This window comes from Ammodytes marinus (genome assembly GCF_949987685.1).
Source record: "Ammodytes marinus genome assembly, chromosome: 16".
Lineage (NCBI taxonomy): Eukaryota > Metazoa > Chordata > Actinopteri > Uranoscopiformes > Ammodytidae > Ammodytes > Ammodytes marinus.
In genome coordinates, this window is record NC_137220.1 from 2,260,750 (window position 1) to 2,275,749 (window position 15,000).

The 15,000-nt window shown below is 39.6% G+C and overlaps 2 protein-coding genes across 2 annotated transcripts in view; one reads left to right on the plus strand and one right to left on the minus strand.

Annotated features, from left to right (window-relative positions):
- LOC307262964 (ataxin-2-like protein) overlaps nucleotides 1–753 on the plus strand; it is a gene marked incomplete at its 3' end in the record, with an annotated part of 16,136 nt that extends 15,383 nt beyond the window's left edge. The window contains 1 exon segment of the mRNA XM_080043985.1: nucleotides 748–753. Coding sequence (XP_079900111.1) covers nucleotides 748–753 — 6 coding nt within the window.
- A 937-nt stretch (nucleotides 754–1,690) lies between these two features.
- LOC307263175 (uncharacterized protein) overlaps nucleotides 1,691–15,000 on the minus strand; it is a 16,635-nt gene continuing 3,325 nt past the window's right edge. Inside the window, exons 2-13 of the mRNA XM_080044251.1 lie at nucleotides 14,325–14,434; nucleotides 13,178–13,214; nucleotides 12,338–12,366; nucleotides 11,271–11,319; nucleotides 9,840–9,901; nucleotides 7,383–7,415; nucleotides 6,876–6,915; nucleotides 6,656–6,744; nucleotides 5,836–5,880; nucleotides 5,100–5,132; nucleotides 4,520–4,668; nucleotides 1,691–2,777 (exon numbers count right to left, since the gene is read on the minus strand). Of these exons, the coding sequence (XP_079900377.1) occupies nucleotides 2,751–2,777; nucleotides 4,520–4,668; nucleotides 5,100–5,132; nucleotides 5,836–5,880; nucleotides 6,656–6,744; nucleotides 6,876–6,915; nucleotides 7,383–7,415; nucleotides 9,840–9,901; nucleotides 11,271–11,319; nucleotides 12,338–12,366; nucleotides 13,178–13,214; nucleotides 14,325–14,427 (696 nt within the window). The 5' untranslated portion in view covers nucleotides 14,428–14,434 and the 3' untranslated portion in view covers nucleotides 1,691–2,750. The remainder of the gene's footprint in view (nucleotides 2,778–4,519; nucleotides 4,669–5,099; nucleotides 5,133–5,835; nucleotides 5,881–6,655; nucleotides 6,745–6,875; nucleotides 6,916–7,382; nucleotides 7,416–9,839; nucleotides 9,902–11,270; nucleotides 11,320–12,337; nucleotides 12,367–13,177; nucleotides 13,215–14,324; nucleotides 14,435–15,000) is intronic.

The window sequence follows — 15,000 nt, forward strand, 5'->3', positions numbered from 1 at the left end:
AATAGATAGATAGATAGATAGATAGATAGATAGATAGATAGATAGATAGACAGACAGTGACCACTCACACCGTTTTCACACCAGAATAATAAATCATATAAGAGTTGATCTTTGAAAACTAAAACTTGTGTGTGTGTCTCTCTCCCTCTCTCCCTCTCTCTCTCTCTCTTTATCTCTCCTCTCTCTCTATCTCTCTTTCTCTCTCTCTCTGCCTCTCTCTCTCTCTCTGTCTCTCTCTGTCTCTCTCTCTCTCTCTCTCTCTCTGCCTCTCTCTCCTCTCTCTCTCTGCTCTCTCTCTCTCTCTCTCTCTCTCTCTCTCTCTCTGTCCCTCTCTCTCTCTTTCTCTCCCTCTCTCTCCCTCTCTCTCTCTCCCTCCCCTCTCTCTCTCTCTCTCTCTCTCTCTCTCAGCTGTCCAGCTCCAGGCTCCCCAGCAGCTCTCCTTCCATCCGTCTGCAAACTGAAACCCTTCGCCGTGACAACAACACTAGAAACCCAAACCCAGGAAGTCCTAAATATTAAACCCCCCCCTCTCCTCCCCCCCCCCTCCCTCCTCACACCCCCCCCTCCACCATTTCACCTCCTATTAAAAAACAAAACACCCACTTGTAACATTCCCTCATATCGTCCCAACAACATCAAATTAACAAATCCCTCCTTTGTTTTATTTTCTGCATTTTAAAGTGTAAATAATAATAATAATAATAATAATAATTTTTAAACTGTTTCCACGGTGATATGAAACTGTAGCGGTGACGAAATCGAATTTTAGGATTGACCTAAAGTGGAGACAGTTTATTCCCCCCCCCCCCGTCCCCCCTGACTCCCCCCCCATCCCCCCCGTCCCCTCAAATCTCTCTCTCTCTCTCTCTCTCTCTCTCTCTCTCTCTCTCTCTCTGTCCTTTTACAGACGAAATACCAGTTCATTAGTAATAAAAACATTTAAGAAAAAACTAAACAAAACAAAAAGTAACTGTGTCTTTTTGGTTTTATTACTGCACAGACAGACAGACAGACAGACAGACAGACAGACAGACAGACAGACAGACAGACAGACAGACAGACAGACAGACAGGAAAACAGACAGACATGGAGACAGACAGACAGACAGACAGACATACAGACAGACAGACACACGGAGACAGACAGACAGACAGACAGATGGACACACACACACACACACACACACACATGGAAACAGACAGACAGCCCCACACACACACACACACACACACACATGGAGACAGACAGACACACTCACATGGAGACAGACAGACACACTCACATGGAGACAGACAGACACACACACAAAAGGGTTTATTAAAGGTGCTCCGAGGAACTTTCAGTCTGTGTTAATTCTAGCGCCCCCTTTGGACAAAAGCGGTAGTGTTTTTACCACGCCAGCTGTTGTTCCTGGGTGAGCGTATACCCATGACAAAGGCATTAAGAAAAACTATATAAAAATAGCATTCTTTGCACTGATGGTCTCGTTTGCTGTTACATGTAATTTATGATCAGAGGAAAAATTAGACTGTTTCAGAAATATTTTAAAGTTCCTCGTAGCACCTTTAACTAATGCTTTAAACTAAAAAAAACGCACTTTCTGGTCACAATTTTTTTAAGTTTTTAATTGAATTGTAGTTAATTGAAAAACAAAACATCTGATCGTTCACACACGTGGATTACAAACACATTAACACATAAATACTCAGTTATATGAAGTATAACATTCTCAGGGTATGTCAGTAAAATTCTTGGTAAAGCTCAAACATAATGGATTGGATTTATATAGCGCTTTTCAAGGCACTCGAAGCGCTTTACAGGGTTCCAGGTTCCATTCATTCACACACAGTCATACGTGCTCCTCTCTTATCTCCTATTTTAGACAGAGGCCGTAAAGAAATCAATAAAAATAAAAAATAACTTTAAAAAGAGTTCTCCAGTACTTAACAGCTTCCGTAAAAAATGAAGAGACCACTCCAAATGTTCAGTGTCTCTCGTTTTACTCTCTATAGGCATATGTTTGAGTAGAATGAACATTTTGGGTTTATACTATAACCTACTGACAACATTTCTACCAAATTCACAATGCAAATATATTGCCATTTAGAGCATTTTCAATAATAAGTAATGTAGAGATGAAGATTGAAGAAAAATCCAGACTGGTCTCTTAATTTTTTCCAGAGCTGTGTACAGTATATGGCGAAAATCCGTTATGAGATTTCAGGGAAAGCAGAGAAGTTTAAACAGATATGTCAGCCTTTCCTGGACTATATAACAGCACTGAAGGGACCTACATGACACCTCAGAGAAGTTTAAACAGATATGTCAGCCTTTCCTGGACTGTAAAGCCGCACTGAAGGGACCTACATGACACCTCGTTGACTTTTTATTTTCTGCTTAACCTTTAGTTTAAACAATGTCCTTAGAAACCTGTAGAGTAGAGTACGCCATGTTAGTTGTTTGTTTTATTTTGTCTTTTGTTTTTGTGTTTTTTTTTGTGTATTCTCTCAAAAAAATCCCAAATAAAGTGTAAAAAAAATTCTAAATAATCTACACAAGTTGAAGTTCGACAGAGAGGAGATTTGAATGGACCAATCAAAACACACCGTTCACTTTCTCACTATACTTGTCATGATGTCGTCAAGATCGATATTCCTCAATGGAGTTTGTGTATGAAAACATCGAGCCTCAGTTGGGGTGAAACACTTGGCTGTGGTCCGAGGATTCGTCCACAGTTGTTCCGCTTCCCATCATGCACTGGGCTGGCTGTGAGTCAACTGCAACGAGAGAGAAGAAAAACTGAGCATCAATATGTTGCTTTTTTCTCTTTAAAGGTACAGTGTGTAACTTTTTTTTACATATAAATAATGTCTGTTACATTCAAGCCATCGGCAAACGAGTTGACACAAAGTTGTTTAAAATCTCTTCAGTTCATCTTTGAGTCAGAGTGGACATTTGTGCAAAGTTTTAAAGTTGCTACGAGGAACTTTTAAATATTTCTGAAACAGTCTCATTTTCCCTCTGATGATCATAAATTACATGTAACAGCAAACGAGACCATCAGTGCAAAGAATGCTTTTTTTATATAGTTTTTCTCAATGCCTTTGTCATGGGTATACGCTCACCCAGGAACAACAGCTGGCGTGGTAAAAACACTACCGCTTTTGTCCAAAGGGGGGCGCTAGAATTAACACACACTGAAAGTTCCTCAGAGCACCTTTAAATAAAAATCCCTCTAAGTGTTCATGAGTTATTGCGTTCACAAGAATGGACCAGACAGACACACGCACAGACAGACAGATGGACAGTGAGACAGACAGACAGAAAGACACACACACACAGACAGACAGAAAGACACACACACAGACAGACAGACAGACAGACAGACACACACAGACAGACAGACAGACAGAAAGACACACACACAGACAGACAGACAGACAGACAGACACACACAGACAGACAGACAGACAGACAGACAGACAGACACACACACAGACAGACAGAAAGACACACACACACACACACACAGACAGACAGACAGACACACACACACACAGACACACGCACAGACAGATGGACAGTGAGACAGACAGACAGAAAGACACACACACAGACAGACAGACAGACAGAAAGACACACAGACAGACAGAAAGACAGACAGACAGACAGACACACAGACACACAGACAGAAAGACAGATGTAGTGTATTATGTTACTAAACATTTTATATTAAGGTATACTGCTTCAGGAGGACACACACAGAGTTGGTGTCATCCTGTCGAGACCAGGAGAGGAATGGGTATTGCTTAGTGGGGGAAGCCATAGGAGAGATTTCTGTAGATTACTCAGTGTGCACACAAAGGGAGGCTCCGGGGTGACTGTCTTGTAGGGGCAATTTAGGACAGTTTGGTGAAGATCTAACGGCTAGTTTATTGGCCCCTGGCTAAAGGGATGGTTCTAGAAAGCACAGCGCAGACTTCCCGGCCCCAAATGGCATATCACCTTCAGCTGATGATTACCCCAGAAGTCCTCTGAAACCGTAGGTTGGAGTTAGTTAGGGTCCACCAATCAGGTGTTAGGAGGAGCGGAGTTTACTGACCTAAGGACCAATCAGCTCACTTAGATTGGCAGGTTAAAGGCCACCACAATACAGGAAGAGACAGGTCTTTAGCTTACGGGAACTCTTCATAGCTTTTGGTTTTGTGCATGTACCTCTATTAGTTGTTTGGCTACAAACACTTTAACTTTTTATTGGCTTCGTTTTGACTGCAGGATGAGTTTTGTTGTTTAAATAAAAGAATTGTTCCTGAGACCTCATCTGCCTCAAACTGCGTCTTCTTTCATCAACCTGCTACCAACGCTGTTTTTCTGAGTAAAGGCCGAAAGATTAACAGCACAGACGGACAGACAGACACACAGACAGACAGACGAACAGACAGACACACACAGACAGACAGACAGACACACAGACAAGACACACAGACAGACATACGAACAGACAGACAGCTCATCTTACTGGCAGCTGGTTGACGTAGTTGCCCTCCTCATCACTGTCTTCACTGTCTTCTTCATGTCTTTCCTGAATGTGGTTTTCATACTCGACTTCTTCTTCTTCCTCCGTATCATTGTTGCTTTCACTACGAACCGATCGCTCTGGGGTCGAGCCTGCTGGAAGACAAACGGTTCAACATCAAATTGTCCATGATAAATATACAGCTCTGGAAAAAATTAAGAGACAAGTTTGGATTTTTCCTCAATCTTCATCTTTACATTACTAAATTACCAAAATTACTAAACCACAAAACGAAATTTGCTTATTTTTTTTTTAATATTTTTTATTTTATTCTTATTTATTTTATTTTTTTTTTTATTTTTTTTTAAAGATATTTTTTGGGCATTTTTATGCTATATTGATAGTGCAGAGAGACAGAGGTGAAATGGGGCAGAGAGGGGAGTGACATGCAGAGAACGACCGCGGGCGGGAATCGAACCCGGGTCTGCTGCTGGGCCGGGAGGGGGACGCCTTACCGACTGAGCTAAAGGCGCCCCCATTTATTTTATTTTTTTTAAAGAAAAAAAATAACTTCCAAACTCACGTTCATAGTCCAGCAGCTCAACATTCAGATAGTCTCCACAGGGGAAAAGAAGAAAAACACAAAACACAGTCACTATGATTCATTCAAAGTTAATAGTAAACGTGTGTGTTTGGGAGGTTTTAAAGGTGGAGTCAGTGATTCTGGAGAGAAATGCTTGATGACCTGATGACATTCCAACTATGACACTTTCAAGATGGCGGCACTAGGCCTTGGTCCAAAATATGCAGAAATATGGACATATATGAGACCCTTTCTAAGGGGAAAATAATTTAAAAAAAAATTTTCAGCTATTATGCACTAAATTAAATGTACTTGTGGATATTATAATTACTTTCTTCAAAATCTGCTAGGAAATAAAACCCAAAATTCTACACACTGCAGCTTTAAGACGTTACAGTTGGAGCCTTTCTTTTTTTTTCATTCAAAACGACATAGGTTACACTGTCGTTTTTTTCACCGGTGAATAAAGAAAGGAAAAAAAAAAATTTAATCAACTGCTTTGTTCTGTCTATCTATATAGCTCAGTCGGTAAGAGCGCTGCTCTGGTGACTCTGAGGTCAGAGGTTCAAAGCCTCATCTGGACAATGGGAGTTTTTTAGAGGCAAAAAAACACAAGGACACAAAAAACTAAACAACATAGGTTACACTGGGCAATAAGAGTTTTTCTAATCAAACCCAAAAGTGATGGCTCTAAACATTGGTCTTTAAGTTTCTAAACACATTAGAGGTTCCTCACCTTTCTTCGATGGGTCGGGGACGTTTTCATAATCGTGTATAAGATCTGTGGATGAAAAACAAAAGTAGGTCCATCCTGAATGTGTCCCGATTGTAGCATACTGCATACTAACTAGATTATTGTTTATCATCAGCTGTAGTATGTAGTATAGATAAAGAGAGAGATTTGGAACGAAGGCGGTTTTCACAATATATTTTTGGTAATTTTATCTTTCCTCCCAACACAAAAAACAACCTGTAAGAGAAAAATATAAAACATAAGAAAAAAATAACAGACATTTTCGAGGATAGAACTAGAATATTAATTAATAATCTCAGACAGACAGACGGACGGACGGACGGACGGACGGACGGACGGACGGACGGACGGACGGACGGACGGACGGACGGACGGACGGACGGACGGACGGACGGACGGACGGACGGACGGACGGACAGAGAGAGAGAGAGAGAGAGAGAGAGAGATAGATAGATAGATAGATAGATAGATAGATAGATAGATAGATAGATAGATAGATAGATAGATAGATAGATAGATAGATAGATAGATAGATAGATAGATAGATAGATAGATAGATAGATAGATAGATAGATAGATAGATAGATAGATAGATAGATAAAGATAGATAGATAGATAGATAGATAGATAGATAGATAGATAGATAGATAGATAGATAGATAGATAGATAGATAGATGGATAGATAGACGGACAGACAGACAGACGGACAGACAGACCGTTTTTATGATCAGTTTTAGTATGTAAAATAGAACAAAGAAAGAGTATGCCTATGTGTCTGTTTTCTGTTTTTCCAAACTGTACCTGAACTAGGCGTGGATGCTCGGCTGTGATTCGCCGATGAAGGTTCCGGAGTGTGATGTAGAGACGGATTTATTTCAGGCAAAACTTCTCTGTAAATAAACAAGGAAAAGAAGAAGAGACAGTCAGGCTCTTATTTTGTTAAATTTGATCAGACTCTTATTTTTGGTTAATGTGGTGGAAAAAATACCAAAAAGTTTTATTCTGAAATGCGTAAACTCACACGTAGTCGTCTCTGTCATTCATGTAGTCAGACCCTAGAACTGAATAGAACAATAGAAAAGACTTTATTGTGGTTGAACATGCACAGCGAAAAATTCGATGCAGTGACAGTCCTTCCAGTGCAAACATAAAGGTGCTAAACAGGTAAATAAATATAGAAACTTAGGGCTGTCAAATTAACGCCTTAATTTCGATTAATTAATCACACAAAAAATGACCCGAAGTGCTCCGAGCAACTTTTAGTTTGTGTTCATTCTAGCGCCCCCCTTTGGACAAAAGCAGTAGTGTTTTTACCACGCCAGCTGTTGTTCCTGGGTGAGCGTATACACCCATGACAAAGGCATTAAGAAAAACTATATAAAAATAGCATTCTTTTAGCACTGATGGTCTCGTATGATGTTACATGTTATTTATGATCATCAGAGGAAAAATGAGACTGTTTCAGAAATATTTAAAAGTTCCTCGTAGAGACTTTTGTTATAGAAAGTTAAAGCAGACGTGATCTTACCATCGGGGGGATTCTCATAACTTGGAAGACTTTCTGTAAATGTGAAAGAATGACAGTTACCACATCACACATAGGCATACTCTTTCTTTGTTCTATTCTACATAAAAACGGTCTGTCTGTCTGTCTGTCTGTCTGTCTGTCTGTCTGTCTGTCTGTCTGTCTGTCTGTCTGTCTGTCTGTCTGTCTGTCTGTCTGTCTGTCTATCTATGACAATGTGGTAACTGTCATCAAACACACTAACGCACATAGGAAACTGCTGAATCACTCCTTTCTTTGACATTGAATTTATTTTTCAATTAACCTTTATTTATACCCGAGAGATCAATTGAGGGGTGTGTGTGTGTGTGTGTGTGTGTGTGTGTGTGTGTGTGAATGTGTGTGTGTGTGTGTGTGTGAATGTGTGTGTGTGTGTGTGAGACCCTTATTACAGTTTTTCTCAGTTGCTTTGGTGCTTTTCTCAGATCAGAATAAAAATTCTCATAACTATTAGTTCAACCTCCGCAACATTTAGTCATTTGAGCACATCATAGTAGAAATTTCTCCTTCCTCTGAACAAATTGCAAATGCTTTCGGACATGTATCAGTTGCTTTCATACAATTCTCTGCTGTTTTATAACATTGTCATTTGCTTATGTCATGTCAGTCAAAATGAACTATACTTATGGATGCTGAATAGTCGTTCCCAATAAAACTAATAGTCTTCATTTCATTGCTTGAGTCATTACATACAAAATTGTTGAACTAGTTATCAAATTCTGTCAAGCACATTTTATACCTTTCTTTATAATTTTTTCCTGGAAATGTCTCCTAAATTGAACAATTGCTCTCAGGTGGACTTCAGCTTTCACTCACGAGGAGGTGTGTGAAGTATTAGTTGTAACCAATGACAAGCCACTTGTTCACAGTCACTCAGGGATGAATCCCATGAACCCTCACTTGGCAAGCAAATATGACCCGAGCAGGACATAGTGTGTACCATTTCTACAATTCTGTGACACAGAAATGGAAGGTCGGCATCGTGGAAGAGGATTGAGGATGCGGGGAGGAAGGGGAAGGGGACAAAACAGGGGAAGAGGGAGCATGTGACGACATTACAGCAGTCATGCAGAGGGTGGATGCGCCACTCCAGGAGATACTTTCCTCGCTGCATTGCAAGGGATAATATCCGTTGTGATGTAGATGAAAATATGTGGCCAGACAGACAGGAACGTCTGGTTGTGCCAGAATGATTTACCTATATATGTTCAGTTACAATATGTCCTGTTATATTGTTCACATTTGTGCACAGCTCTACCAAAAGGGTGTTTTTTTATGTTTGTTCTAAATAAGTGACTGAAGTGTATTTTTCTTTTGCACAATGCTGTAGAATTGCAAAGAGCATATACAATAAAAATGTGAAACATACGTATTCAGTGTCTTGTACTCACTTACTCCCCTAACTACAGCAATGTGTAACTTTACTGTAGTTTTCAAATGGCTGTACAAGTAGTGTATAGTGCTGTCTTGAGCATTTTCAGGTAGTGTCACCGAGTTCTGACCTTTTATTTGCATTGGAAAACACTGAGAGAATAAACTGTCATAATGAAAACATGACAAAGCCATTTGACTATCTTGTTCATAAACGATGGTGTCAAGACTTCTCATTTTGATGACACTGGCAGTTTCATTGACATGAATACTTGCTTTTGAGGAATAGACTATCCATTTTGAGCAAGTGACGTACTTTTGCAGGTTATCCACTAGGTTTTGCAGTTTGCACTAATTGTTTTGAGAAATGCACTAACTGCTGTGCACATGTTAATAGTGATGTGAGAAAAGCACCAAAGCGACTGAGAAAAACTGTAATAATGATGTAGAGTCAAACAAATGCAAAGCAAAAACAACAATACATACACAATATACAATGCAAAACACATCAAATACACAACAAGCTGATGAAGGGAAAAGACTAAAAGCAATTGAAACATTTAGACAGAGATGTAGAAAGGTTACTGGGAGAGTTCGGCAGATTTAGGATAATATGTCTAAATTTGTTAAACCTGCAGTGTGTAGAATTTGGGGTGTTATTTCCTAGCAGATTTTGTAGAAAGTAATTATAATATCCATAAGTACATTTAATTTGGTGCATAATAGCTGAATTTTTTTTTTGTATTATTTATTTTTCCCTTAGAAAGGGTCTCATATATGTCCATATTTCTGCATATTTTTGACCAAGGCCAAGTGCCGCCATCTTGAAAGTGTGATAGTTGGAATGTCATCAGGTGGATTGTTTAAAATTTAGAATTGTTCTTGTCCTTGAAGGCCACTGTAGCTTCTGTTATTATTCAAAAGGGGGTGGGGTTACCCAGGGAGCGTTGCATTCTAGAACTTTTTAGAACTTTCTTGATGATGTCATATTACACACTGCACCTTTAAAGGAAATGAATAAATATGAAATCTTGACGAACGATGACTCACCGGTCTCTGTTGGCGTGACGGGTCGATGTCTACGTTGAGTTCCAGCATCAGATAACGGAGAGCTGAGAACACACAGGTTGAGACATTTAAACAGGAAATGTTTTTTAATTTATCCTCGAAAGATCAATTGTGGTGTGTGTGTGTGTGTGTGTGTGTGTGTGTGTGTGTGTGTGTGTGTGAGAGAGAGACCCTTATTTACAATGATGTCGAGATAAAATCCAACACACACACACAAACACAATGCAAATATACAACAAGCCGAACAATTAAAACATTCGGATCAAAATGAGTGAAGCAGAACAATAGCCTAATTAAAACAGTTAAAGGTGGAGTGGGGCTGATTCAAAATAATGGTTGCGTTCCGAATCGCATACTTTCTACTATATAGTTTGGTAGAAAAAAGATTTAGGATGTCCCGATTCTTGTGGCCAGATTTAGGATGGTTAGAAGTACCCGGATGTCCTACTTCATGCGGCCAAGATTGTTAGTGTTGAAAAGTGCATCCTATTTGGGCGATTCTGACCCACAATCCAGTGCGCACGTGAAGTGACGTCACATCGACGAAGCCTCCATATGAAAACAAACGGGGATGCGACGGATATAAAAGCAAGAGGCAAGATCAAGGCGCCATGTTATGATGAAATAAGAGAGTAAAGTATGTCCCAATAGTATGCCTACTGCATCCTAACTAGATTCTTTTTATCGTGGGATGTAGTATGTAGAATAGAAAAAAGAAAGAGTATGCGATTCGGAACACAGCCCATATGTTTGTATTGGTTAACAGATTTGAGGGTATTCATTTTAATTTGATGTCGTAAGTTGTTTCCGGGAAGTGACAAGGAACTTTGAGTTACTGCACGTGCATTTTTTGCATGTTTTTGAACACAATGTCTCATAAATCAGACAGTGAACAACATGTGAACAAATCCTTCTGTAATAACCTTCAGAATAGTGCTGAGAATGATTATGGAAAGTTTAGTTGATGTAAGTGCTTTAGAAGTTGAGATATTTGGTTCAGAGTATTGGGGAAAAAAAACTAATGTTGAGAAAATGTCCGTTAAAGATGGTTGTATAGGAGAAATATACAGACGCAAACAGACAAGAAGGTATCAGTGAATAAACAATGTTTTTGCATGAAATTAAGTTGAGGAAATTTTAAATTTTTCTGAAACAGTCTCATTTTTCCTCTGATGATCATAAATTACATGTAACAGCAAACGAGACCATCAGTGTAAAGAATGCTATTTTTATATAGTTTTTTCTTAATGCCTTTGTCATGGGTATACGCTCACCCAGGAACAACAGCTGGCGTGGTAAAAACACTACTGCTTTTGTCCAAAGGGGGGCGCTAGAATTAACACACACTGAAAGTTCCTCGGAGCAGCTTTAAGTACATACAAAGGGTTAATTGTCTGTTAAAAAGTGACTCACAGAGGTGACAGCAGGTGTGTGGACGGACTCAGGTGCAGAGTTGGCTGGGCTGGAATCAAAGTCAAAGTCAAATTTATCTCTATAGAACATTTAATGGTGCAGTGTGTAATATGACATCATCAAGAAAGTTCTACAAAGTTCTAGAATGCAACGCTCCCTGGGTAACCCCAACCCCTTTAGAATAATAACAGAAGCTACAGTGGCCTTCAAGGACAAGAACAATTCTAAATTTTAAACAATGCACCTGATGACATTCCAACTATGACACTTTCAAGATGGCGGCACTAGGCCTTGGTCCAAAATAAGCAGAAATATGGACATATATGAGACCCTTTCTAAGGGAAAAAAAAATATTCAAAATTTTTTTTCAGCTATTATGCACTAAATTAAATGTACTTATGGATATTATAATTACTTTCTACAAAATCTGCTAGGAAATAAATCCCAAAATTCTACACACTGCAGGTTTAAAAACTACATCAGGTGACCAAAGTGCTGTACAAGACACAATACAACACAACATATACAGTACAGGTGAAACTCATATTATTAGAATATCATGGAAAATGAATTGTAATTGAGGCAAGAATTCATTCAAAAGGGGCCCAGACCAAGTACTGAGTACATATGCATGATTATACTTTATAGAGGGCAGACATTGCTGTATTTAAAATCAATTTTCTATTGATTTCATGTAATATTAAAATTGTTTAGTTACAAATGCTCCAATTTAGAATATAATAAAAACAGAAACCTTTTATTTCTACAGGTAAATCCCATTGAGACCGCAGACTCTTTTGCAAGGGAGACCTGTTTTCCTTTCCCACGTTACCATTCACACACACATTCATACACCGATAGCAGCAGGCTAACTATCGACATTCACACGAGGCAAGGTGGGTGAAGTGTCTTGCCCAAGGACACAACGACAACCATAACACTGGTGGCAGGGCGGGGATCGAACCGCCAGCCCTTCGATCATTGGCCGACCCGCTCTACCACCTGAGCCACAGTCGCCCCAGCAAGATTTTTTTATGAAAATAAAAGCTGAGTGGTTTGAGACTTACATGGATGGATGATTCTGAACGTATTGGATCTGATGGAAAGAATTGGAAGAAAAGAGAGAAAAAGATTCGACTGAAATATTTGCAGTAAAAACATTATGATATTTAAATTAATGCAGATTAAAGGTGCAGTCAGTGATTCTGGAGAACGCTTGATGTCAAAATCAGTCAATATCTCCTCATGATCATTAAAGGGGCACTGTGTAATATGACATCATCTACAAAGTTCTAGAATGCAACGCTCCCAGGGTAACCCCAACCCTTTAGAATAATAACAGAAGCTACAGTGGCCTTCAAGGACAAGAACAATTCTAAATTCTAAACAATGCACCTGATGACATTCCAACCAACATGGATTCCTCCATAAGACCTGCCTGCTCAATGTAGAAAATGTAATACTAATATTTGTAATTCTCCGCTCAGGAGGATAATTCAGATTATTGGCAGAGGTGATTTTACACCAATGAGGACATATTTATGAATGAGGATATTGATTTTAGCTTATAAATTACTTAAAATGTTACACAGTGTCCCTTTAACCTGTCTGTACTGTGTGTGCCCTGAAAATAAAGCTGTTGTTAATACACAGCCTAGGCTCTGTAAACTGGTGTGTAAACAAAGAATATGTAAACAAAGGGGAGCCAACTGTAGATAGCAACTTGCCTGTTTACAGAGCCTAGGCTGTGTATATTCACACTGGACTGGATTTCTTTTCAGCACACACATAGTTAGTACAGGTGGCAGATCATGAGGAGATATTCACTGATTTTGACCAAACGTGATTTTGACAACAAGCGTTCTCCAGAATCACTGACTCCACCTTTAACAGAATGAAAGACTTACGGTATGTATTCCTCTGAAGCTGCTTGTCTGATGGATGCTGGGGACAGGAAGAGAAATACTTAAATATAAAGACTTAAACATATGGCTGTGTTCCAGTCCCCGGACGGACGGACGGACGGACGGACGGACAGACAGACAGACAGACAGACAGACAGACAGACAGATATACAGACAGACAGATTGATACACAGACAGACAGACAGACAGACAGACAGACAGACAGACAGACAGACAGACAGACAGACAGACAGACAGACAGACAGACAGATAGATAGATAGATAGATAGATAGATAGATAGATAGATAGATAGATAGATAGATAGATAGATAGATAGATAGATAGATAGATAGATAGATAGATAGATAGATAGACAGACAGACAGACAGACAGACAGACAGACAGACAGACAGACAGACAGACAGACAGACAGACTGATATACAGACAGACAGACAGACAGACAGACAGACAGATTGATACACAGACAGACAGATTGATATACAGACAGACAGACAGACAGATTGACAGACAGACAGACAGACAGACAGACAGACAGACAGACAGACAGACAGACAGACAGACAGACAGACAGACAGACAGACAGACTGATATACAGACAGACAGACAGACAGACAGACAGACAGACAGATTGATATACAGACAGACAGATTGATACACAGACAGACAGACAGACAGACAGATACACAGACAGACAGACAGACAGACAGACAGACAGACAGACAGACAGATTGATATACAGACAGACAGACAGACAGATTGACAGACAGACAGACAGACAGACAGACAGACAGACAGACAGACAGACAGACAGACAGACTGATATACAGACAGACAGACAGACAGACAGACAGACAGACAGATTGATATACAGACAGACAGATTGATACACAGACAGACGGACAGACAGATATACAGACAGACAGACAGACAGACAGACAGACAGACAGACAGACAGACAGACAGATTGATATACAGACAGACAGATTGATACACATACAGACAGACAGACAGACAGACAGACTGATATACAGACAGACAGACAGACAGACAGACAGACAGACAGACAGACAGACAGACAGACTGATATACAGACAGACAGACAGACAGACAGACAGACAGACTCTTACCCGGAGGTCCTTTAGTCCTGCAGCGGACACAGACAACAGACAGCATCACCATGGAGACGAACACAGCGACCGCCACAAACCAGATGAGCCACGAGGCGGCCATCGATCATCTGACAGACACAAGAAGAACATCTGTATTTTTTTGTGATCAAATTTTTTATTTAAAAAATACAGATTCACGGGGGCGCCCTTAGCTCAGTTGGTAGGGCGTCCCCCCCCCCATGGGCCTCGGCCAGCAGCGGACCCGGGTTCGATTCCAGTCCGCGGTCGTTCTCTGCATGTCACTCCCCTCTCTGCCCCATTTCAACTCTGTCTCTAGTCTACACTATCAATAAAGCATAAAAATGCCAAAAAAAAAATATCTTAAAATAATTTTAAAAAAAAAAATACAGATTCACAGACAAAAGTACAACATATACACTTTATCTAGTATATACCATACTTGCAAATAGACACATAGGAGTGCATGGATAAAAAAAAAAAGAAAAACAAGACAATAAATAATAAAAACAACATTAGAATAAAGACAGCTGGGGAAATGTGATAGAACATCTGTTACAACACAAACTAAACATCAAAAACAACTCACTTTTCTTTTTTTAAGATTTTTTTTTTTTTGCATTTTCCAATCTTTCATTTCATTCTCAAAATTGAATTCTCTTCATCCGAGAATCAA